We start from the raw sequence: 27,753 nt of genomic DNA on the forward strand, positions 1-27,753 counted from the left end.
CAGTACAACCAAAATGTTTGCCTATGTTAGTTTTGTTTGTGTCTATTGTTTGTCGAACAATATCTTACCAAAGACCCGTAAGTCATCGACTTTCTGACACGCGATATGTCATTCTGGTACATGTAAACATTTTTATATTTTACTGGTATCTAGTATTTGTATGGATGAATGGAGTGACAAGGGAGGATAGAATAAGAAATGGATACATAAGGGGGAGTGTAGTATCAATTGTGGGGAAAATGAGAGAAAATAGGTTGAGATGGTTCGATCATGTTATGAGAAGATATGAGGCAGATGCAGTAAGAGGTGTAATGAAAATGAATGTAGGGGGAAAATATGGAAGAGAAAGATCGAAGAAAAGATGGATAGATGGAATAGAGAGTGATATGGGGATAGCTAGGATGATTGGACGAGATTTAGAAGATCTATGAAAGAGTAGGACTAGGGCGCCGACCCCATGTAGTTGGGTGTGTAAGGCGAAGATAAATAAGAAGAAGATTGGTATCGGTAAAAAAAAAAAGCAACAAATATGCTAATTAAACACAACAGGTATTGCCAAACGTTTGTGTAGTGGCGGCTCACCTGTATTTGGCTAACGTAGGTCGAATGTCTTGGGGAATCGGCAACACCGGTCCGCAGTTTTGACTATCCATTATGGAATACACATCTTTCGGGTCCGGCAAGGGTGGCAGCACAGCACTCTCACCTAAAAACGGGTTGGGAAGCTGCGAAAACAAAAACAAACATGTGAATATGGATTCAGACATGAAAAGTCTGAAATCACACGCTTATACCTGTAACAGCTCGAAAGTGGCCAAAAGCTCTCCGGCGTGTTCCATGCCTCTGTGCACGTCGTACCATTCCAAAGACGGTGGAAAATCTGGTTTTACGTAGTCATCTTCGAGTAGTTTAACGTGTGGCCTGGCTGAGGTGCGGCCGATGAATTCGGATTTGCCCTGGAAACGAATAGAGCAACCGTTAACGCGCGTCCTCCCGACAAAATTCGATAGATTACCACTTTGTCTTGGTCGAATATCTCCACCACGACGGTCGGCGGGTGACTTTTGATGTGTTCCTTGGTGCCGTACAACGTTACCTGGTCGATGATCAGCAGTTCGTCCCAAGTCGGAGACAGCGTTTCGTCTATCACCTGAGACCACATGAATTTACCGTTAACAAATGATCTCACGTTATCCGGAGTACCTACCAGATTGTCGACGAGGTACCTGGGTTTTTGTGGAATGCTCGCCGAATATAACCTGTGCGTACGGGTCGGATAACCCGGAAGCGTCTGAACCAATCAACGAGCGGGCTTGGTACATGTATGCTCTCAGCTGGAACATCTGGAAAAGGTTAAATTCAGTGATTTGTAAGTACTTTGAAATCGATTTTCGTGATAGCTAGACATAGTTATATGATGGGGAACGATTTTTGTTTGTCGGACGAACGACCTACATATTTTTCGCGGTAGTGAATGTAAGCCGGAGGAGGCAATCTCGGGTTGTCCGGACTGTACAGCTCGGGAACGGTATTGTAACCGCTGGGCAAACCCGCCGACAAATACTTCTTGTGCTTCATTTGTCCCAGCCACGTGTACACTTGCAGTTTAGCGGGCACCGACCAACCCGAAGCGCCGCAATTCTTCTTGCCCGGCAACTATAATTGCAAGTAATAAAATATACAATAAACACAATTGCCAATTACCCATATATAGTTTAGTTTCGATATCAACGTCATTAATTTTACCTTTAAAAATATGCTGTGCACTTTCGAACAGAACTTTCCACATTCCTCGTCGGCTACCGAATAGATCAAGTGCCTAGCCATTATTCTTTGGTACGCCACTCTCTTGCCGTTACTAACCATCCACAGGAAAATATCAGGTAACGAGTGTTGCGGCTAGAACGCCAATGAACTCGGTGAAAATACATCAGCAAGCTAACGCTAACTGACCGTTTTTTTTTTAGTTTAAACACACTTACGTCTTCAACGAGCATTTTGATTTTCTGTAAATACCCCAGCGAAGTTTTATAACGCTCCTTGAACGAATTCTTTGTAACTATAGCTTTTAAATTTCTCGACATCTTACCCACGTGTTCCTGTAGACAAAAATATGGTATACAAGTATGTACATTTGGAGCCCGAAAACCCCATACTAACTATTTCTCGCAAACAGAGTTTTATCCTTTCCTTGTCCAGTTTGGTCTTGCCCAAACCCTGACCGCATCCCACGCCTTTCGTAAAGTTCACATACCGATAACAGCTCGACGATAGTTCGTCCAGGACCGATTTAAGTTTGTCCTCTTTGTCCGGGTCGTCGTCGTCTAGCAAGAACGACACCTCGTTCAAACCTTCTTCCTGTTGCATGAGGTATAATCGTATAGGGTTATTTAAATTTTTTTACTAACCGTTGGTATCGTTTGGGGTGTCATCGCGGTAGCAAACGGCTTAGAAGATATCCGAATGGGACATTATTAGTATGATGGCTAGCCAAATATTTACAACACTATCAATAGAAATAATTGTAGTGTGTTTGTGTAGCAATTAAGGACGATTTTTTTTTTTTAAAAAGTAAGGATAGGATTTATTCAAATAGTTGGAATAACAGTTCCAACCAGTATACGGTAAGTTTTTCCCAAACAAAATCAACTGATGTCCCTCAAATTGACTTAGAACCCGTTACACTCTGTGCTACTCCCTCAAGGTGCCTTTTACGGTGTCCATCCTCGTTATTATCATCTACGCTTACCAACTTATCCGTTATTTTATTAATTAAGTTGGAGTTGTACATCCTTCTCCGATAGTCCGGCCAGGCGGACTTGACGTGCAAACAAGGTTTGTCTTCGCACAACGGTAGAAAGTAATACGTCTTGTCGTTGGTCACCGGCTTTATTGCCGCTGTCGTGCTCTGCCAAGATTCCGAAACGACGCTTTCTGTCGATTTCAAAAGTTATTTCACGAATATAATACTTTTATAATTATCACATGTTATTTTAACCAATACGCAGTGAGGAAAAACATTAAAAAGTGGCCAAAAGTAAATTTTCTCAAAATGTTTTAGTTAATCATAAGTCTGAGCATTTATTAAAAAAAGTAGTATAATAATTAATAATATAATAAAATTTGTAATTTTTACAATGTAAACTTCAACCTTATGACTGTTACTCGTGTGTATTTGAAGTGAATTTTTTCCTAGCATCTAGAAAAAAAAATTCTATCTAGAATCTAGCTCCACCATTTTTTTATTCCTAAATCTGCCCCTGTACTTTTAGAATATACAATTAGGCGAAAATGTATTAGATAATAGAAAATACACTTTTGATCACTTTTAACGGGGTTTCTGACCACTTTAAGATGTGGCAATCGTGTAATTACCCAGCACGTTGAACTTGTCGTGGTCTTCCTGGGAATTTGATTCGTTGTGACCGTCGATCACGTTGCCCGCATTGCCTATGCTCAGTTCGAAATAGATTGGCTTCTCTCCCAGCTTTTTGTCGATCATCGACGCGTCCAAGATGGTCACGAACAAAAAGAACTCTTCGTTCTTACAATACGACGTCTGAAAGCCAAACGTGATTTACTATAATAAAATATATTTAAAAAAAATTTCAGATCCTTAGCTCAACTCAGCCAGACAAAATGTCGACTACTTAGGATGGTCTGATTTGAATTCTATAAAGATATACGAGTTCTTCGGCAACTTTATTAGGTTTTATAGAAAACGGATTTTTGATTTTTTTTATGTAAAAAAATTGGGTTTTAATATTGAAAAAATTGCAAATATAATTTATGTAATTACAAGAAACTGAAATGTTTAAATGAAAATCGGCTTCCTACATAACATGGTAAAGTAGCCAACGAACTCGAATCTCTTTAAAGAATTGAAATTGTACCATCCTAAGTAGTCGAAATTTTGTCTGGCTTTTTGGTCTAAAATAAACCAAAATGACTTTTACTCATAAAAAAATTACATAAATTAAAAATAATACCTTGAAGCTTGTAAAAATTAACCGGAAAATTAATTTACATGGTCGAAGTTTATTAAAACTACTTTTTTCTTAAATATTGCCTACACAAAACTTCTTAAAAACTGACTGCGTACAATCCCCTTGACACGGAAAGTTATAATTTTTCATTAAAAAAATTCCAACTTGAAATGTAATCACTCTTATCCCATGTTTGAAAAAAGTTTCTTAAAATGATCACTCTGTATATTCAAGTGGGGTGGAAAAACCAATCGTCGTGGTTACTTATTTGTACCTCGGTAATTGGATACGTAGGCTCGACGTCCACTCCGGAGTTCAAAAATTCAGTGTTTTCGGTGATCTCGGTGCGAATAGACACCAGCACCCTGGCCCTGTATGACACCCCTTCCCCAAGTCCGGTGTTGAGGGTGGCGTGTTTGTCCAGAATGCTGTAATCCCTTGTTGACCCGTACATGTGTATGAACGTCGGTCCGAAGGTAGGCGGGAAACCTGAAACATCAATACACGGATGAACGGATGAACAAACTCGTACACAACAATCGACCGTTTACGTTTAATTAAAAAAAAAAAACCCAGTACGGCGGGGTCGAGGCATAGTGGGGTCACATGTCTGACCTTAACAGAGTTCTTAAATTTTGCTTATAAAAACTTCTAAAAAACAGACCGCATGAATCCCTTTAAAAAGATATCGTTGGTCCAGACACAAAAACAACCCAATTGTAAAAACAATACCTTCCCAGCTCCGTATCGAAGCTAATCTAAAACAATTAAGTGTATATAATATATTGCCCGTCGCTTTAAAGGGGCAATTGGCAGTGTTTGGAACGAGTATATATGTGTTTCTCAAAAGTAATTGTATTTTAGTTTTTTTAACTGTAAATGCATTCCTTTCAAGCGAATTTTAACGCTAAAAGATACTTAAAAAATAGCCTTTCCATTATATTATACGTTAACATTTTTTTTTCACTGCTCATTATTTTTAGTTTTAATTACATTTTGGAGCTCGAAAGCCGAATAAAACATTTAAAACGATTACCGTACGTCCTTGGAATTTAGGCTCCTTAATTTTTATTTATTATATGCTATTAACTATAGATAATATTATCTCAAAATTGTAGCTAAATTTTTTTCATTTTTAATAAAACCGGAAGTTTTTGTTTTTCAATACATTTGTGTTTTTAAATTGATTAATTTTCGCAAAACCCGTATAAAACCCCAATGTACGGTTTGATAACATAATATAAAACATTTTTTCCATTGAAGTATCAGTTTTTTTTTTTGTGAATATTTTAAAAGACAATTATCTATTTTTTTTTTTCATCAAATCAGTCTATTGAGAGTAATGACTATGTGCGCGTCGATGACACAAAGGCAGAAAATGGACACGAGTTATATTTTTCAAAAGTAATGATCCAAAAACTTATAACTATAAAACTTTCTATTCTGCAAAGTTCTATACTCTGTAACTTTATTTGTTCGATGGAGAATGATGGTAATAAAAGTGTTTTGGCGTGTGAAAATTCGGAAATCCATAAAAAAAAGCTTAACCGAAGGACCAGAAGAAAATGTATAGTTTTTTTCCATACACACAATATAAACCCTGGAACAAAAGTCACAGAACCCCGTCCAAATACATTACCTTTTTCGCCGTCGTTGGATATAGTTTTCAGGTCGACAAAGTGCGTGCCGATAATAGTATTCACCGGATCGTTGTCTCTTAGCTGAATTTTAATTCTCTGACAGAGCGGCGGGAACATGTCAGAAAACACAATTTGTTCGTTCCACACTGGCGAGTAACTGTGCTTTCTTACACTGGTCTTGCCCTTGATAAAAAAAAAACAAACAAATAAATCCATAGCTTAGTCATTAGCATTATACACAACTCCTTGTCTTGCCAAACATCAATTCGTATATCGATTATTAACAATATCTGCCGAGCCGCAGGTCTTCCTTTTTGTAACTTTTATTAAATGAGCTTTAAATTTCTTTGTTTTCATTATGGGCTTCTTGTTAAATTGTGTTTACAAGCGCTTCGCAACTTTTTCATTTCTTGGAAAAGCAATTGATTTATTCGACATAATGGTTGTTTTAATATAAATGTTGAAAGATCTAATTAATTTTCGCCAAAAACTTACATTTGACCTTTGAGATCTGTGGCCGTTAGTCGGATAATGATAACGCTAAAATTACTGGTATTTTGTAATTAAAGCTTAAAGCTTCTTTTGGTAATTTAATCGTTTAAAACCAGTGGAATATTATTATTATATTATCTTTTTAAATTTAAGTATGGTAGATATGGTTGAACAATACTAAAACGTATAATTAAAATTATTCACCGGGGAAAATACATCCGCTGAATAATTACTATTTTTTTGTTTTATAATAATCCCATTGTTGCGCCGAAACAATTATACATTTAAATACTTAATAATGTCTTTCGTTATGTATTAATACAATAAGTGCAATTTCGCCGACGACATTTTTAATTTAAGCACCGTACTTTTTTACAGATGAGTTTTAATTTATTTTATGAAGACATTATATTTCAAGAATACCGAACAACTAGATATTAAAACACTATAATGTTTTATTTTGTTCGTTTTAAACCCCTTTACTCTTTCTTTAAATAATACGTAAATAGATATTATGACGATTACATGTAGAAAAATAATTTATCTAGAAGAGTGTAATTTTTGTTACTGAATATTTTTATAAATAACTTTATTATTAGATGTTTAGCAAAGAAATTATATAATATTATAGTTTATAAAACTATATTTTTCATTCGGTCGTTAACCTATTTGAAGATTTTGAGATTTTGAGAGTTAAACTGTTATATTATTTTCTTGTCCCATTCGAATAGAAATGTCTCTATATTTGTATCGTATTTGTTCCTAGAACTTCCAACCATTGTTTGGTAGTTTTAATGAAAAGTCATAACAATTTTTCAACATATTTTATTCGACTAAATGTAATAATTCGGCCCTGACTACGCCAACAATATATAAAGACAAGCTGAACGATTATATGAATAATATAAAAGGACAGTGATTGACGGTCACATCTTTTGATTCGACGCAGTCGTGTCTAATATAACGAGTGTAATATTATAGTGCAATAACTCCGAATATACATCCGAATAACGGTTTACAATCTTGACAGTAAAACATTAAATTGAAGTGGGTCATTACTTTTTGTTCGACCCATTTAATAAATAAACCTTTCTGTCAAACGCAGTTGGTGTGACTTATCAATAAATGTAGCCGTGTTTAGTAGTAGTGCTTATAAGGTTCCCTTATACATTTTCTAATGATCAAGTACAAATTTGTCCATACCACGACAACAAAGTGATAACTTCAAGATTAATCTACTATCCTAGAATGTGTCATTGCTTTCGTTTTTACAATACAAACGTTTTAAACTTAAAATGAAAAATAAATACTTAAATGCTTGGTGTGCTGTAGGTGATTAGTCAATTTCTGTTTTTGCAACCAAAGAGATTTTTTAACCTATATCTTTTATACCAACTTCAGGTGCCAAACAATTTTAATTTAACTTCGATGCGGAGTTGAAAGGCTATTGTTTTTACTATGATGTGGGTTTTTTTTAGTCTGTACCCACTGTAACTTTTTTTTACTAGACCCAGTTTCCTTGGGTACTAACTATATAAATCACAAATTTTATATAAGTGGTACCTTAGGGGGGTAAAAGTTGAAAAAGTTTACTCCTTTACCCTTAAAATGAGGGAAACTATAAGAGTTTTCAATTTTAAACTTTTACTGGCTATAATTTCGAAAAAAAAGTAGTCGGATCGTGTTGAAATGTATAAGAGATATTTATTTGGTGTGCCCCTATAGGCTTAAATTTAAATTATAAGTTTTTTTTAATTGCCGGAAAACAAACTATTTTTTTGTAGATTTTGTATATTTTAACATAAATACGTCAAAAATGATCAAATTATGCCGGTTTTTTATTAATGCGCTCGTAAACTATGTACCTTATCTCACTGTGAATTTTTTCTGTGTACATTTTAACGTTTTTATTGATGGTCATTTTAATGAATTACTTTTTTAAACTATATTATGGTTTTACCCTTTTATGTATATCCCATGCCCATTTGGGCGTTATATTTCAATACATAAATTTTAAAAAATATATATTTTTTTATATCGGTTTTCCATATTATTTAAATTAATATAAAATATCGTTTATACCTTCCTACTTTTGGAGAATAAAACGATTACATTATTCATTTTCAATGAGTTTACGCTAAAAAAAGTCTATGGGTAGTCCTGCTATAGGTAGTCCGTAGTTTCTTTGTTTCGACTTAAATTGATATATGAAATGAAAAATACAGCCATAAAAGTTAAAACAATATTGTGAGGGTTTCTATTAAAAAAACGATTAAAAGGGCCAAGTGGCTGAAACTTAATAGGACAAGTGCAACAGCTAATTTTTTCAACTGAAAATAATAAATAGTCAATTTTAATTAATAATTTTAACCACCAGATGTTAAACGTTTAATACATTTAAAAAATACAATTATTAATTCTATCTACAATTTTTCATTAACACTCGTCCTATTAAGTGTAGGCACCCCACTTACCCCTATCTATTTTATTAAGGGGTAAAATATAGGCAATATTTGACAAAAATTGATGTAGGAGCCATTTTAAATAAGCCAACTAATTAAAGGGTAAATAAATATTAAGTTGTACTGATTATAAAACTTTAAGTTAAGTTATTTTTCCTAATAAATACTTCCTGCAACAGGAAAAAATGCTTTAGAAATGATCTCACAGCCTTTGATTTTTTTTTTATTAAGAAGTTTTTCAAGAAACTATTTTAAACAACCCAAAAAAATATTTTGAAATTTCTGCTGCCTGCAAATACATATATTAACAAAAAAACATTTTTTTAAAAATAAAATTTCATTATTTATAAATCATTAATGTTAATAATTATAATAAAGTATATACTATGTAGGGATTTAAGTTATGATAATAATTTGAACTTGATAAAGTGTAAAATGGGCATAATATTAACTTTGTGAAAATCGTACAGTTTAAGCATCTTACTTCGGGCAAATACTTAGTTCTAGATTAAGCTCTCTTGCGAGGCTTTATAGGGTCTCCCATCCCGTGATTAAAATGTATACCGTATACGTATTGACCTTGTTACAAATGCATAATAATAATAAACCTCTTTTATGGACTTGAATATTTGTACATAGTTATCCTTTTTAGACCCTTTACATAATAAATATGAGCTAAATTAGTGATTCCTCTTTTATGTCATTGGAGACCATTATCGTGGTGGCCGTTAACAAACATTGTTATTTCTTAAAGCTCAGATGAATTATGAACGCTAACTAAGCTAACTCGATAATATCGAATAAACTCGATGATGTATATATATTTGCATAATATGGTGTTTATAGTATAATATAATACGGATATAATTTAAAAGCATATACTAGTAGTAAACCCCAAGTTAAAATCGTTCTCTGGCACTCTCTCTCTATCTCTTTACCTCTTTCTAGATTTTAACTATATAGCATAAATCATTTTGTTTTCGACAAAACCTAAGTATTCCAAAAAACACCTAAGATCAAAAACCTTAAACTATAGGTATACATTTTTTTGTACGGTTATTAAAAATAAACTTATTTACAGGGTGATCATTTTAACGTAAGACAATTATTTTCTCGGGAAGTAATACAAATGCTATAGTTTTTCTTTTTTATGTTTATGTAAAATTACAATATTATAAAATTACCAAAATATTTACTTATTTTATTGATTTCCAGAGCTCTATAGACAATTACCACTTAATAGCTAACGTGTATATTTAACTAGCTTTTAAATTAAGACAAATGTTCTGGAAATGTTGACTGGTCGATAACCAGTTTTAGACAATTACTTCTTAAGCTATTAAAGTTTAGGAAAGTAGAAAAGGTGAAGTGAAATATTATTTTTATCTGCACGCATTACTCAACCACACTCCCCTCCCGTCCTACATTTAAATTTTTTAAAGTAACTATCTAACACTGATTATCGACCAGCAAATATCGGCAAATGTTTTCAATTGAAAAAAATACCTAAATATATACCGTTCAAGTTTCAAACGTCGATAGAGCTCTGGAACGATACTAAAAAAAATAAGTATTTAGTCATTTTATAATATTGTAAGACAACAAAAAGAAAAATTATAAATTTGTCATTACCCTCCGAAAAAATGAGTGTCTTACGTTAAATTGATCATCTTGTACATCCTTGATAAATCAAACCGTATGAGAATATTAAACAAAAAAATGTATGTGACGTATAATCTAAACCGATAAATCGCTTTGTATTTCGTTTCTGTATCCGATTTTTATAATACATAATATAGTAATAATACTCTCTACGATTTTTCGGAGAGGAGTTTTTTCAATCAGGAAATCTGTTCACGTAGGTAAACATGTGCATATTATAAGACCTAAATTAACATTTTCTTTTTCCCATTGTATCTTTCAAATAGACTCGAGGGTGAGCTTTAAATATAAAAACAGGGTTGGACTTACTGTCAGACCGGCGAACGATACTTGCACAAAAGGGTCGACCAGGTCTCGACTTTCACCGGTAAACGCTTTTCTCATGTTAGCCACCAGCGTGCTGTTCATCTTCGGCAATCCGTCCGCTCTATATATGCGCACCACATACTTGGCTCTCTGTCTATCCACCGGCACGCCGTCGGGCAACAGCAGGTTCCTGTTGGATAGCAATCAGTAAAGCGTTACGGTAAATCAATCACTGTATTTTAGCGCCCCTCCCCCCATCTCCCCTCGTGATAATTGATATTCGTATAGAATACATCAATCAACGGCACCGAAAAACTGACTAAAATTAAATGCGTTTAGCTTAAACGCGCCGAACCGTCTGTAATGTTATTACAGCGTCATCGCTTCGCTGGTGACATGCCATATAATATAATAATATGGTCGTTATTAATCACATTATCCATCTGTCAGTATCACCGAAGAAACGCGGTTATTTTACCCCACTTGAAAATGCTGAATTTCACACATTAGCTGAGACACTATTTTAAAAGCACAATATTTTTTTTTTTCGTTTTCAATAGGCTTACAAAAAAAAACCAACGTAACCGTACTAATTTATCTATGTACGTTAAAGGCGACTGAAATACAATTTTTAGGACAACTAAGGGACGGGATTTTCAGTACTCCACTTATCTGGTGGATAACTAACTACCGGATAACTTAAATCAGTAGGTCAACCATCAGATTTTTAGTTTGCCGTCTTTCACTTCCCATCCACCGATTTGATAACCGGCGATTAGTCTGAACTTCAAAATATATTGAAAAATGTCTAAAAGATCTACTAGCATTAAAACAATGCCATATTTTAATTAGGTGCCTGTTTCTATCCAAGACTCATTTATTTCTACGCAATATACCTACAGACTTTATTACTATTAAGTACTTTTCTGAAATAAAATAAAAACAATTGAAGGGCACAGAGGAAAAACGGTAGTAGTCACATTATGAAAATTTTTTTTTCAAATAGTTTTTTTCAATTTGTGATAATAATTTTTTTTATTTTTGTCAATAGATTGTTTAAATAAATACATTTATTATTAGAGTAGCATTTAATGTGATTTTTTTTGTTCTTATGTAAGAGGTAAAGGAATTCATGAACTTTGTTTTTGCTATACTCTAAAATTTTCATAATGTGACAACTACCGTTTTTCCCCTGTGCCCTTCTGTTATTATTGAAGGAAGTTTTCAGTAAAAATCGAAAAAAAAAGGTTTTTATTAATTAGGGGTGTGTAGATAATATTATTATTAGCCGGAACTATAATAGTTTTGTTACACTAGATTAATAGTTAAGCAAATTACACAATAAAGATTATAAACAATTTGTATGATTAATGTATTTGTTCCTAAAATGATTAAATTCAAATTCACTCGAAATCGACGTGACTCGCCCACTCTTGTTATATGCTTTTTAATTGGATATGTTGAATTAAAAACTAAATCGGGTTTGTGTTTAATTAAAACTAAAAACACTACTCTACTTGAAAAACGGTGTAATTCGTTGGAACTAAGTACTTTACTTGATTATACTTATTAGTGATTGTTTTCTATCGGACCTATCGCAATCAATAGTCTATATATTGACCAAATAAGACAAATACAGCGATAGGTACCACGTTATCGCTTACATTAAATCCTGTATGTACACAAGGAGGCGCCCCTGAGCGTTGGTGATTTAGCTTTAAATAGAAATCATGAAATACAACAGACTAACGACATTGATTGTCGAACACATCGGTCATGATCAATATCGAAAATGACTTATTGTTAGCCATTATATCGACTACAAATGTCTACCGGATGAGTTAGTGCCCACATTGTACTAGAACTTAGTTTACACATATAAATAGATCTGACCCATGAAGAGAATATACACTTTGTTGATTAACATTTTTGTATTGGTAATGTTTACATTTCAACAATGTACTTAAGTAAATTGCTGAATGGCGAAGGTCTACAATACATTTTTATCCGTGGAAACTTATGAATATTTTCTATAACATGATGTATATGTGTAATACCGAATTTTCATCATAATTCTAATACATGTATATTTATTTATTGATGAAAAGAGACACGCGGGCTACCACTACCAGTAAAGTTTCGAAAAATTGAAATTATTAATCCACATAAACGTCAAAGAATTACAACAGCGATAAAACGTCAAACAATATAGTAAATGAATGTCGCAGCAGTTGTCTATTTAAATTTTGAGATAGATTTGCCTACGTTATTTTTAATATTTTCCAACCGAATCCCTTGTCCTCAGCCATTCTGCTTTCAGAATCAATAACATGGGACAAAGGAGGCTGTTTATGTGTAAAATTCCACAACCCAAAGGATGTCCTCGCTCAGACGCCAAAACTGTTACGGGCATTGAAATAATATACGGTCGTTAGAAGACCATTATACATTATTATGGATAAAAATCGTTTTATCTTTAGGTTGTTTACCAAACAAGATCAAATGTCACACGCAATCGCCAGAAATTAACTTATACCTAACTGACATTTATCATCTTGGAAACATTAAACTTGGACGGAAGTTACGGTTATAATATTTATGAGAGTTCAACGATAATAAAAATAAAAATGTTTTTAAGATCTCGGACCATTATTTTAGTAGTAGTATTATTTCACTTAGTCTCTCATAATATGTTTAAAATAAAAAATAATTCAGGCAGCGCGCGGAGTACTTAGTCAAACTTCGGCTAATTGATTTAGGTAACTAAATATTTAAATTACAATATACCGTTTAATTGTATGATATAGTGTAATAAAATAACATTTCTATAACAAAAACTAAAAAAATCATTAAGAGTTTGGTCGACAAATTTAATTTGTTGACAAAACTCTTACAGAGTCTTACAGAAATTATTAACTTTAAAGCTAATTCACCAAAAGTAGTTTTGACTTACTACCCTTGTACCCACAAACCGTCCAACACAAGTACCTAGTAATGCAAGTATACTATATAATTCAAAACTAAAAGCTACAAGTTATAACAGATAATCTTTCGTTGTCGAACTACACTATTGCAGGATTCAGAGAAAAGCTAATAAAACAAATGTCATATCTTTAAAATATCATACAATGTCTATCTTTTATTTTATTTCAAATAAGTACACAAAACTAAAATATGAGAGTAGTTGAAAGCAGGGGGTTTTAATGAGATTTATATAGGCAATGTTTAATAAACAAAGTGATTTTAATACATTTTAACAGTGTCAATTTTTTTTCAGATTTATTCGTACAGCTTCGGGGTATTTTTTTTTAACTTATTTAATTTTTTCTTAGAGTAATAGGTGTTGTGGTAATAGGAAATGCGTCTGCTGTGACAAAATTGTGAGACTTTGGCTAATCCATTTCCAATTCTGTAAAAGGATAAGAATTTGTGAGGCCTTTATTGAGTTATGATGGGAAACGATTATCATTAAAAGTTATGAGTTATTGAATTGAAATCGGACCAGCTAAGTAGTCAATATTTTGTCAGGCTTTTTGGTTCAAAACATAAAAAAAACAGACCGCTTTCATTCCCTTTAACATACATTTTATTAAAAAGTATTCTGCTGTTTCATAAGTCCTGGTATGTTCACAACTCGACTGATTATAGATCTAAATAACATTTTGGATTTATTGGGTTTGTATACTCTACCCCCTCCTCCCCCCAAAAAAAAATACCTAGTTAGTTCGTTCTTAAAAAAAAAAAAATGTTAATTATTCGCCAAAGTAACGGCGAATGGCTTCAAAACAAGTAAGGTTGTTTGTAAATTTGAATTCCAAATTTGAGTATAGAACTATTGTCTGAAATATTTGAATACATTTGCATAAATCAAAATAGGATTGTGAAATCAATGGCGGCTTATGGCGTTTTGCAGAGCATGTTAGGTCAAAGCGTTATTGAGAAGTATGTACCGAATTTCGGACGTGAAATGAAGCGTAAGTACAGGGAAAATAAAAGGAAAAATCACTTTTTAAAACGACTATTTTGTTGTTATAAAATTGTTTTTTCATAACTTAGATGGGAGTTTTTTCGGGTAAGTTCTAGTTGAAGTAGAAACATATGTCCTTGTACAAAAACAGATCCTATATGCGTCATAAAAGTTGAAAAATAAAATAAAATATAAAAATTGATCCTTCTTTCCATGGTAATATGTACGTTTAAACATTTTAGCTTAATGTTTAGTTTTAGGGAAAAATTTGCTGTACAATACGCTCTAATAAATACTAGTGTAGATGCCTCTTAACGTTTTTTAGCAGAATGTCAACATGTTTTTCTTAGATTAAAAAAAAAAGAATTGACTTTCCTTGTTTTTTCCGTCTTGTACCAGTCAAATTAAATTTTGCATAGACAACTAGCAAAGGGGGAAAAAGGTCACTCACGCTTCGATGTCGTCTTCGTCCTTTTCCGTTTTCGGCGGGATCTTGATGGTGTCGCCTTTGCCTATGACGCTAATATCGCATTTTAGGTATCCCTTGGGTCCGCCAGCTATGTCGTCCGGGTCTGTCAGCAAAGCCCATTTGTGATAGAACTGGTGTTCTGAAAGACACACATAACCATGCAAACGTTACAGAATTTTTTCTTTCTTAACCGACGAAACGGAAAATTTGATATACTCAAGTCCGTGTTAGCGATTTTCAAACGACATTGTTGATAGGCATATATTTAATTTATTATTATCTAAAGCAAGCAAAAACAACAATTGTAAACGTGTAACCGTTTTCCACTAGTCTAGTCGTGTGTACTTGAAAATAATTTATGTACTTAAGTAGTAGCAAAATGGGGCTTTACCGCCCATTGTATATAAATTCTAGTTTAACCTTATATATTGTTTAGTATAGAAAATTCTTTTGCAACATTGAGTGTTTTACTAAATAAGAAGTGGAAGAAATAAATCATATATAAAAACATGTTTCAAATAAACTATAGTCATTTTTAGTTTATTTGAAACATGTTTTTATATATGATTTATTTCTTCCACTTCTTATTTAGTAAAACACTCAATGTTGCAAAAGAATTTTCTATACTAAACAATATATAAGGTTAAACTAGAATTTGTATAAAATGGGCGGTAAAGCCCCATTTTGCTACTACTTACTTACTTCATTACTTGATATTTTTATACATGAATCTCTTGTTGTACAAGTCAATAAACTCTAAAGCCTTTCAAAAATATTTTTTCAATTAGTTGTAATTATATTTAAGTTATGATTTTCATAGTTAATCCTGATTAAATGTATCAATAATAAAGTCAATTGTTTTCAGTCAATCAACTTTTTATTTATTTTTTTATAAATAAGATGTATTATTGGGAAAATATTCTATTGAAACGCTTTTGATTTCTGCCCCATCGTATTTTTCATTTTAACTTAGGAAAGAGAATAATTCCGTCGGCTGTGAATGCCTAAGAAAACACGAAATAATTAATTATCTGCAAAAATATAAAAAAATTAATGGTACAAAAAGAGTTTTTGCTATTTTCACATTCAAAACGTTTTTTTGTTTAGCAGAAACGTCATATATAACCATCATTATTTAAATTTGTTGCAAAGTTTTCGGTGATCATCCCGTTGTATTAAATTAATTCAAACGATGGCATTTCGCCATTTGTTTAACTGTGGAAACTTCTATAATTTTCACGCAGATGCAATTTAATATGAAAACATCAAAAGTTTAGTTTTATGAAATATTAATTAAATAATACGTTTGTGTATAAGTTACAGACTTCAGTATACAATTTTATTAATATATATATATATATATAATACAATTTAAAAGAAAACTAGCATTATAATAATAGAAGTTGAAAATACATTTGAAAACTATTCTAAATAAACGTACAGAATTAGTGGAATTTTATGTAATATGTTTTATTGACTTTTAAATTAGAGTTAGGGTACTTGCCACGGCCTAAGCAGTATCGAAAACGATAAAACGTCAACAAATTATATAATATGCCCATCAACAATATTCTGTCTGTCAACTAAATACATGACAGAAGATAATGTTTAATTTGACAGCAACGTATACAATATCAACAAAGCATAAAACAAAAAAAAAACAAAATACTCGTTCAAATTGTTCTGAAATCTAATACATTGGTTTAACGATAATATTGTGTAATCTTTGAAATAAAATCATGCAAGGAAAACACACTTGTCTACTATGTGACATAATATAATATATGTAACGTGCAGAAACAATTGTCAAACTCAAATAAATACCTATTTAAAAAATAAAAATAAAAATAAAGATGAAATATGAAAATGTCATTAGGAAGCAAAAACTTATAATATGTATTTGATATTTCTAACATAATTGAATAAAACGTTGTTTATATAGTTTTGATTAGTTATCTAGAAATAAAAATACTAATAAAAACACACATTACAAACAAAAAATACCATTCCTAAAATATCTCGTTTTCGCACAATACTTAGATAGTAATATCTATTATACATGATTTGATTTCGAGTTCAATACAATCGTTAAGGTAGGTATCTCCATAAAGTACCTGGTTGGTACCAGACGGTGCCAACGTCTAATTTAAAGCTGCCCCACAGTTTCGACGCTTTTAATATGTGCCTTGATTGTAAGACCTTTACGGACATTATGGACAGACAGAAAACAAAACAAAAACAACAAACGCAAATTTATCAAGAATTTGTATTAAAATTAATTTTTTCTAACTATTAGAATGCTTTCGAGAGATTCAATTTTTCAGTACATCTGTACCGTTTATAAAGAACAAGCTTTAAAATTATTCTTATAATGAAAACGTAATTATATATAATTAGGTTTAATTGTATAAGCCTTTAGTTTTGTACAAGGCAGTACAATTATAGAAATTGTAATAATTGTGTTTTTAATAATAACTAAATAAATAAATAAAATAACTGGTTAAAAAATGTACAAATAAACCCTTTTTCATTGTTTATATTTCCCAATTGATAAATATAAAAGTTTTTAATTATAATGTTACATCCGTCGATGAAAATAGTTTTTAAAATTCGAAAAAATAAATAATAAATACAATTAACGCTAAAACCTTAAACCCTTACAGACCTAGGATTTTTTTTAGAAAACCTATAGAACTATTATCTTTGAGAGGTATATTATACTTTTTTTTTAAATAACATTTACAATCTGTACATATACTTATTATATTTAAAAATTAAATACATTTTTTTTAATAGACTTAGGCGTGAAACTACCACTTTACGATCGTCACGATCGATGTTAGGCAGAGCTGCAAAGTATTTTAAACATATGTTTATTTTATAATTTTCCCAATACTTATATTAATATTTAATAATATGTTATAAATGATTTATATATATATGTTTGTTATTTTAATTTAAGTAATTTATTGGTATTTGTTGAAACATACAAAAAATAGACCTTATCATATTGCTTTCCAAATTATCAAATATTAATCTCAAAGCGTTTCAGAATTGTATAATTCGCGAATATAGTTTATATATTTATTATTGTGGTTTATACAAAAACCCACAGACTACACAAAGAAATCGGTTCAGGCTCAGTAAAACAAACAGAATAAATAATAACAAAACTAAATTTCTTAGCTTTGCGTCAAAGCAAAAAAAAACCCTTTTTTTAGTAGTCTTCGTTGTTGTACAGAACAAATATTAGCATTAGAAATCGATAAAACAAATATATAAACTTGTCGCGTTTAATCAAAATCAATGTTGTATACAACAACAGTGCAGTGTAATAATTATACTGCACTAAACATGGATATTTTTGCGGTATAATATAAAAATACAAAAAAGTAAAGGCAAACAATATGATTAACAAGCAAACGGTGTGAGTTGAAAAATAGTTACAATAACAATAATAATAATAATATATCTATTGTAATAATAACAGCTATCAGTGTCGACAGTGTGTTTTAAGTGTATGTAGTGTGTTTTGTGTAGTATTCGGAAGAAATGTAAACATGACAGATTTGAATAATGAATCAAAAAATTAAAAAAAAAAAAAAAAACTAATATTTATATACCGGGCGTATTATAGACGGTGCACAAGTCGATCTTGAACGATCCAACCACCGTGCCTGACCTTAGGATTTTTTTAGAATGCAAAACCTGAAGACGTTTATTTTTTAATAAGATATACATTTTTTTCCATAATGTTTTAACGATTGCCAATGGAATATTCTAAATCAGTTTCATATATATAGTCTACACAATTACATAAATGTATATGATTATATACACTTAAATATCGCTGAATTATCTGAAATGTTTCATATGTATCAATACCTAAATTTGTCCTACCAACAATTTATAAATACCTAATTAAATAATTAGAAACGGATATTTACGAAGAGACAAAATAGAGGTAGTGTTTTTTTTTAAATACATAGATTTCAATCACGATTATTTAGTTTACTAATAACACTGTAGAAACAATTTTTGACTTCATTATTTATTTTAAAGCCATTGTTTGCTTTGTTTGTTTTCTGTATTTGGCCTATATTGTATATTTTCATTTTGAATTGTATTTTATTTATTGTTAAATTGGAAATTCAAAATGGTTTCTGTTTTCGAGAATGAGTGTATAGCAAATATTTGCCGTATAGCCTAAAGGAAGCATACACCTTCTTATAATTTAATATAAATGTATTTGAAACATTTACAATATTGTATTTGGCTTGGAAATTAAAAATATAAAGTTATGTAAGTAATACATGTATGTTACTTAATTAAGTCGGTTATTTCTACCGCGATTAAAATCTAGTTAGTTACTTTTGCACCTTAACATATTTGTTTAGTAGAAAATTATTAAACAACAGTAATTAAAATTTTAAAAAAACTTACCGATAATGTAATGATTTTATCAAACAACATCACAGTCGGCATGTGGAAGTCGAACACAAAATACTGAAATGAAAATATTTGATTAAATATGAATAACTATACAATACTTATATATCAGAGCGTACGACGTTTTTGATATTTTTTTAATGGTAACTTAAATTTAAAAACACATAAACTGTAATGCCAATTTATTTAATATCAATGTTAGTACAGTATAGAAAGTACATTAGCATAATATTATACGTATAAATTATACATATTTAATAGGTATACTCAATCACAAAATGTAAAACTAATTAATAACTAATGTATTCAATTTTTATCAAACTATTGAATACATTTTATAATTTAAAAAAAGTTTATTTTAGTTTGAAACTGTTTGTTATGCGCTCTAAAAGTTTTACAAAACTCAGTTATTTAAAATGAACCGTTGTAAGGTAAAAAACGTGTTTTTTTAAGTGTTTAATTTTGTATACTCCAAGTCATAAATAATATTATTTGGATAGGTACTAAAATTGTTTTAATACATCAAGTAAAGCTAAAAAAAAAATATTTTATTAATATTGTGGACATTATTTTATTTATGCTCTAAGTATAACTTTGTGTTCTTTAATTAAAAAAGATAACCGAACATTTCATGTTTTTTGACCTTTTTTTTTATAGACAAATTGGCATGCTATTTTAATGGAATGTTTTGGAATTGATTTGGAAAAGTTACATTTAGCTCATATTCGGTTTCTTTACCGAATTTTTCTAAACATTTAGCATTTGATTGTAAAACGTAATTGCTAGAATTGTTTTATATAAATTTATATTTTTATCCACAAATGTATACACTTTTAATTAGTATATCTAATGCAATACTATTAAGACTCAATAATATACTTATTTTCTACAATTGTATTATATAAACACAATTAGAAATTCAACGCTTACATCTGTCATTATTGTTGCAAAATACCAATATATTAAAAAGACCGTAAGTCCACAATTGCCTGTGTTAACTATACTTTTAATATTGTGAATTACTCAAAGATAAAATATTTATAGTGATTATTCACTGTCACGTCGACTAAACGACTAATAGGTGTTGGTGCTTTGGTACACAATTGAATAGAATAAAATGGCCATTAAAGAAAATAGATACAACGCCTTTATTAAGATGACGGAAAACGAAACATTACATTTTACAACGCGACAGTTTCTATTGCCGACAAAATGGATAAAGAAACGAATAAATAATTTATGGAAACTGAGTAATAAAAATATAAGAGGACGAGATGCACCTTGATTTCGAAACCTTTGAAAATAACAGTAAGATAAACTTGTGAAAGAAAAGCTGCTTCAATAGATGTGTAATATTCTTAGAATACTTCATTCAGGATGAAGTATCCTAAATGAAAAATTCATCTTTAAGCCTGATGATAGACAATCTTTCCAAGTACACGGTTTTAACTTGAACAATTATTGTATAATTCCTTTGCCGCCCCAGTGTAATTTCCAGGGTATTGTGTTGCTCTTTAGGCAAATTACAAGGCAAACAAATTACCTAAGTACTACTAGGTTGCTCGAGTTTTTTTTCTAAATTTTTAAACACACAAACTCGAGCACCGACCAGTCGGGAAAGCCGTAGGCAAAATATATCAATAAGAAATAAGGCGCTGGTAAGAAAACGGTCTTGTCCGATTGCAGCCGCAAAGTAAGTCGAAGAAGTTCTCATTAAATATGTCTATAAGAGTAACTCCGCGGCAGGCATTCGTTATGTGAGTCACGTAATTTAAACCGTGAATTATAGCCGCTAACTCAAGTCCATTTGAAAAACATTCCACTGTTTTTAGATTAAGTCCGTGTCCTCGTTTTGGGTCCGGTCTAATCGGTTCGAAAATTCTCATAATTTTTTTTATATCGATCCCCAACCGTTCTCCCCTCTCCAACCCCCAGAGGGTTGATTTTTTTCTAAATTAAATTATGCTTCTATCTTATAAGTATGGGGTACGTTATTAATGTATTACTTTTATACAATGAAATTTATTAAAGCAAAATAATATTATGTTGTATATTATAAAACATAATTATACAATAATTCATTACCTATTTTATAATTTATATTATTATAAAAAATAATATAACATTAAATACGTTTCAATCAGAAAGAAGAATTAACATTTTTAAATGTAATTTTTTTTTTTAATTTAGAAAAAGTTTATGCAGTTATTCTTTTAAACTATACAATTAGTATTTTACAAAAAAAATTCAAATTAGAAAAGTTTATTATTGATTTTCGACATGTTTAAAAAAAATAAAAAAAATGAAGTTTTATTATTATTATAATAATTATATTATTATAATTCGCATGTTTACCGTTTTTACAATTCTAATTATTATTTTCTTTAGTTAAAAAAAAAAATTAAACACCTAACAATTAAAAGATTTATAATTAAATTTGAAACATAAATGAATACCATACTCTTATTAAAATTGATATTATGTTATACACTCCTGTTTATGCGTACTCAGTTTTGATTCAGACAATATTACTGTTTTCACCTAAAACGGAACTGTACATTGAACGAGACTAAGCCCCACCCCTTTTTTTTGTTCATCTATAATAGTGGTAACAGTTTAATAGCGCCTATAACCGTAAAAAAACTAAATCCTCCTCTGGGTACATACTTCGTTGTAGTACGGACAGTTGGTGCTCTCTTTGACGCTGGTGTACTTTTTGACTTCGCCCACCTGTACGCAAACCACCGGGTCCATGTTGAGTCCGGCCAGCTGTCTGGCCTCGACGATGGTCACGCACACCTGGAAGTCTTGGGACTTGAGAGCGTTTTGCAGGGCGTTCAGATGGTCTTTGTGCTTTAGCGGTCTAAAAAATAAAACCCCCGAAAGTCGGTTATACAAGCAAGGTAAAACAAGTCACTGTGGTGCGATCACCGACTTCCTGGGCTTTGGCGAGTAGTCCGATTGGACCGACCGGACGGACTCGTTATCGGACGACAAGTCGCTGGTCTCGGTGCCTTGCCCACGCTGATGGCCAATCGTCGGGGCCGTTTGTGCGCTATCGTCGCTGTCGACAAGTGCCTCTTTGTCCGGCGAAGTCCTGTGTTTGCCCATTCGCATTAAGCTCTTTACGCCTTTCTTGAATATCGTGCCCCGACTGTCGAACAAAATCACAATTATTATAATTATTAGTTTTCTCGGAAAGTAATTGAGACACTTATGACTAGTTTTAAGCAATTACTTTAACAATGCTCCGCACTCCACCGGCCGTCCTAAACTTTAAACTCTACAAACTTTGAAAGTAATTATCCTGATTATCGACTAGTCAACATTTATAGCAAATTATTCTTTATTTAAGAAGTGTATAAAATATGTATATACGTTGTCATTTAAGTTTTAACAGTTGATAAAAATCTGGGAAGAGCTAAAAATGTAATAAGTTGTTATAATGCAAAATATAAAACATTTCTGAATTAATATGCGTGTTTTAATATTACATAAATTCGTTAGAATACCTTTCAATGTTTTTGGGTTTCTAAGCTTTCATAATAAAACTAAAAGATTTATTTGTTGAAAATACATGTTCGGAAATTCTGTTATTAAGACTTTTTTTTTCTAGCATTTTAAAATACTTTACGATATATAAAACCAATCCGCATATTCTTTCAGAAAATCCGTTAAAAAGTAAAAATTATAATTTTAAAACAATGTTTTCATCAGCTATGGTGCTGCATGATGGAATTAATTAACGTAGCCTGTGTAAATACGGTTTTTGGGTTAGAACTATACTAAAGTCACTCAGTTTTAATTAAAACAGCTGCAGTATACCACTTTTCCTTTTAACCGCTGTTTGTCTCTTGTTTGTAACATCATCATAATACTATCATATTTAATAACATAAATTCTTGCTGGACTCGTCAAATATCGTCAGCCATACGATATTGAACAGATTTAATACATCTAAAATATGAATTATTTTCAAAAAAAACTACTAATTCCTAAGGCAACACCTAAATACGGGTTTGAGAGCTATTTTATATTTTGAAAATTTTCATTCTCTGGGATTATTTTTTCCTGGACATTTGAGATAAACCCTATTAAAAGGGGTTTCCTTTTTTTTGACATAAAATTATGGGCTCATTTATTTTGGCCGTTTTAACACTGCAATATTTTAAATAGGCTATTATATATAACAGCACACTGACTGGATGTGGAATGTGTACACATTTGTTTAACAAAGACGACCTTTGCAAATAAAGTTATTAACTTAAAATAAACGATCAGTTCGAAAAATCAGATTGCCGATTCTTATTAATATATTTATTTCCGAAATAGGAAAGGTACTTTAATTTTAATTTTTTGTATTATTATAATACTTTAATGTATGTTCACTTTTATTGTATATAAATCGACATACATGAAAGCATATTTTGTTATTTTTCCATAATGTTAGTTATCGAGAAAAAAACTCAAGACACTCGTTTAAAGTTCTTACATAGGATTAAAGTCAAAGGAATAATAAAAGTATAATGTCTATCGATCTGATTATATTATTTCATATGATATTTGCCATGACTTTTTTATGGTTCACCTGAAAGTAAATTATACTTCTACACTAAGTTTATAACACAATTATATTACAATTCTGAAAAGTATAAACTCAAAAGCAATACAATTTAACGGTTTAAGCTATTTAGTCTGAGTGGGTTGTACAATATAATTTATAATGGAACGAAATTGCAATATTAATAATTTTGCTAGGTGTTATTTTATAATAAAACAATACTCGTTTCAATGTACTCAAATACCTAAATAATATTAATTAAAAAATAAGATTTATGGTTTATAAATCGAGTCATGTTTTTTATTTGTATTCTACATAAATCTTTTATGGTGCTATTTTGTAAATATAAAAAATACTAAAATATTATAACGTTTAAATGGATCGATGGCTGGTATTTTCTATAGATCCTTTAGCCTTCTGTATTGCAAAAATATACATTTATTTTTTAATCGGATATATTTACAAATGCATTCAACGTTTATTTACATATTATCCAAAACTTACTCGAGTATACGGTCCGCACAGTCGATTAGCATTAAATATTAAGTACTATAACTTTTAAATTGATCTAATCCGATTGTACGGCGGCTACAAAAATCGAAACTGGATTTATAAGGGTTACAAATACTACTGTATGTTATTTATTATACGCGGTCGTTCGCCCAAGACAATTTACAATATTATTATTATACTGGTTTGTCTTGTTGGCGAGTCATAAATATTAATAACACTTGAATAGCGTTTTCAAAAAGAATCCATATAATACAGGATGATCATTTTAGGAGTGTAATATTGTAATATAATTCTTATCTGCGCGCTTTTCCCAACTGCACTTCTCCTATCGTCCTAACTTTTAAACTCTAATGGCTTTAAAAATAGTTGTTCAAAACTGGTTATCAACCAGTCAACATATTTTAGTGAAATATTTATAATTTAAAAAGTTAACAAAATGTATACGTTACCATTAAAGTTTCAAAAGTTAATATAATGATAATCAGTTTTGGAGGGGGGTAAAAACGAAGAAAAAGTTGTGAAAAATGGAGATCACATTGTATAAAACACTATGTGAAAAAAAATTAATTTTCTTAATTAACCCTATGAGATATTGAGTGGTTCACGATAAAATGATCGCCCTGTATATACAATATTTACATTGGATCCGAGGGTCTCCGGTAAATCCCCAAAGTATCGTTAAACGCTTACCCTAAGCCCCGACAAACTCCGGCCTTAAGAAGAGCGCGCGTGTCTGAATATCAAAACAAACGAAGATTACACCTACCTTTTTCGGTCGCAAGTGGGGGGAGACGTCGGTTGGGTTTCGGTGTAAAAAGAACTATACCGGAACAACCCTTTTTTGTGGGTTTTCCCGTCTTGAACGCTGCCGGATGGTTCTGCGCCGCCGCCGTCAGACCGCTGACCGCTGATGAAAGACTTCTCAAGGTTGGCAATATTTTGCTGCACGTCCAACAACATTTGTCGTTCGTCCGTCGACTCGGTAGGCGATTCCGGTCTTGAACTGAACACGGAAATCCGGTCGATTCGGTCCATACCCTCGGTCAAGTACTCCAAGTCCAGATCGATTGTGATCTAGAAAAAAAAAAATTTTTAATTAAAAAAAAAAACCAAAACAGCAGGTTTTTAGTTTGCTTGCTCGAGTTACCCTTTTCTGGTGGAAAGGGTTAACACGCGATATTTTCTTGGACGTACATCGTTTATCGGTAGTTTTTACCTCTTATCTTAAAATATTTTAAGTATTTTCAAATAAAAATGCTATCATTTATATCTTGTCAACGCTATAATATATTGATGGTATTTTTCTTTCTTCTAACTGGCCAGATTGTAACCCAGGTCTTTCTGTTTGCGTCACATGAACGTTAACTATTGTTCAATTGTAACAAACTTGTCCACATGCCATAATAAAGCCATGATAAAGTACGAAATAACACGGTTGATGGAATAATGAAATTACATTTTACTTTTTATAAATAACCTTTCCAGTCCCCGTTGGAAGTGAAAAATACACACAACAGAAGTTCCAAGTTTTCAGCTGTCACATAAGTCTATGTATTATGTAAGGATTCATATAATAGCGCTGTAAAATGTGTATGTCCCGTCCATAACATAGGTAATAAAGTTTGATTAAAATTTGGTATTGTTCAATCAATTACAATGTTTCAAATAGGACGTTATTTATATGTAAAATTAGTGTGTCAATTTATTAACAATGTATTAATATTTTATTAAATTAAAACTCTATTAAATATTGTAATATAATATAGATATAATGAAAAAAAATATTCTGTTTGTGACTCTTGTGAATCGATTACAACGAATTAATCATAACGCTAAAACAATTAAATATAAATCCATACCGGTGTTTAACAGAACAATAAAAACATATTTCTAATAATCACAAAAAAAATAGAGATACCGCCGAATAAACTCATAAAGATCCATCCATGTTTAGAAAATATGAGCAAGTTTCCTTTGTGAGTATTAGTAACACAACACTAGAAGTCATTTTTGCAGATGAAAATAAAATATATTTTCAAGATAATTATTCAAAACTCTCACAAAGATTAATATCAGGGAAGAACAAGCTTTTTTCACAAACTGAAAAAAATGCAATGCAAACTCTAAACAGGCTAGCTGGCAACAGAGGCGAGTGGAGAGCGCATGGAGTCTGCAAAACCAACCGTAAGGTTAACTGCAAAAAAGAACAACAAAACATCTCTTTGTAAAATCAACAGAAAATAAATGTTCAAACAGCAAACGTGCTTACAAATAAAATCCTTTTATATTTAAATAAACAAAGAAATCGATAATGCAATTTATTATGTTTGAGTATGGAAATATTATAAGGGAATTTGTTTAAATAAATGTAAAAAAATTAATAAAGATTTTTTTTTTAAATCCCGACATATTCGGTAGACTATTGATAAAAGAGTCACTGAATGAAGAGACTAAATATTTGTTTAAAGTTGTTTAAATTTTAGACCCTGAAGAACCGCATTCAAGGTAAACGTTTTTAAAATTTACTTGATAACGCTTATAACTAAGGGGTGGTAAATTATGTTGAACAACACAAAAAAGAGTAATATATTTTTAAAAAAAACATTTCTGTGAATAAAATATATTGAATAAAAAAAACTTATATAAATTGGCTTATTTATTTTTGATAATAGACGTTTTACTCGTGATCATAAATTAATTTATTTTATCTGTATACTTATCCTATTGTATAGTGTAGTCATATTATTACTATAAACTCATATTTATTAAAAATACATACATTTTTTACATTATCTACAATTTAATAAAAGTACATTATCTTATTCCCATTAAACCCTAAACTAGATAGTAACATCAAGATGAGTCGAAAATAATTGGTAACATTTATGTACATCAACCAAGTTATGTATAGTAAAATAAAAACCTATAACACACAATTATATTATCTTAAAAATTATAATTGTATATTTATATAATATATATTTTTGAATAACTCTTTAAAAACAAAATTACATTTTATTAGCTATAAAACGATAACACATACATAAAACATTATTTTATCTTGGTTTTATTTTATTTTTTATTTTTTACTCTAAATTCAATATTTCATTATTAAGTTCTTCTTTATATTGAAATTTGTATTATATACAGTTAAAGCATTTATGTAAATAAGGATTCAAAACAGAGTGCTTTATTGCTGTTATAAGTGGTGTAGTGTTTTCGAATATTATAGTGGGATGTATAAAC

The 27,753-nt window shown here is 30.9% G+C and overlaps 1 protein-coding gene across 3 annotated transcripts in view; it reads right to left on the reverse strand.

Moving 5' to 3' along the window:
- The window catches only part of LOC126840681 (otoferlin-like), a 68,658-nt gene that overhangs the window by 5,282 nt on the left and 35,623 nt on the right, over positions 1-27,753 (reverse strand). Inside the window, exons 4-22 of one of the 3 annotated variants that reach the window (XM_050576574.1) lie at positions 25,274-25,581; positions 22,369-22,587; positions 22,101-22,296; positions 19,428-19,490; positions 17,099-17,183; positions 14,967-15,123; positions 10,552-10,738; positions 5,626-5,809; positions 4,261-4,475; positions 3,376-3,559; positions 2,750-2,934; positions 2,161-2,358; positions 1,983-2,099; positions 1,747-1,899; positions 1,456-1,656; positions 1,227-1,343; positions 1,016-1,150; positions 795-956; positions 583-725 (exon numbers count right to left, since the gene is read on the reverse strand). In XM_050576574.1, the coding sequence (XP_050432531.1) occupies positions 583-725; positions 795-956; positions 1,016-1,150; positions 1,227-1,343; positions 1,456-1,656; positions 1,747-1,899; positions 1,983-2,099; positions 2,161-2,358; positions 2,750-2,934; positions 3,376-3,559; positions 4,261-4,475; positions 5,626-5,809; positions 10,552-10,738; positions 14,967-15,123; positions 17,099-17,183; positions 19,428-19,490; positions 22,101-22,296; positions 22,369-22,587; positions 25,274-25,581 (3,209 nt within the window). Of the gene's footprint in view, positions 1-582; positions 726-794; positions 957-1,015; positions 1,151-1,226; positions 1,344-1,455; positions 1,657-1,746; positions 1,900-1,982; positions 2,100-2,160; positions 2,359-2,749; positions 2,935-3,375; positions 3,560-4,260; positions 4,476-5,625; positions 5,810-10,551; positions 10,739-14,966; positions 15,124-17,098; positions 17,184-18,607; positions 18,693-19,427; positions 19,491-22,100; positions 22,297-22,368; positions 22,588-25,273; positions 25,582-27,753 lie in introns of all 3 variants that reach the window. The other 2 variants (XM_050576576.1, XM_050576575.1) reach the window with 2 other exon arrangements.

Source organism: Adelges cooleyi, unplaced genomic scaffold (assembly GCF_023614345.1).
Source record: "Adelges cooleyi isolate 19-005CV unplaced genomic scaffold, UGA_ACOO_1.1 ACOO_flye_CR_arks_rails_tigmint_CR_PRNA_376, whole genome shotgun sequence".
Taxonomy (NCBI): Eukaryota; Metazoa; Arthropoda; class Insecta; order Hemiptera; family Adelgidae; genus Adelges; species Adelges cooleyi.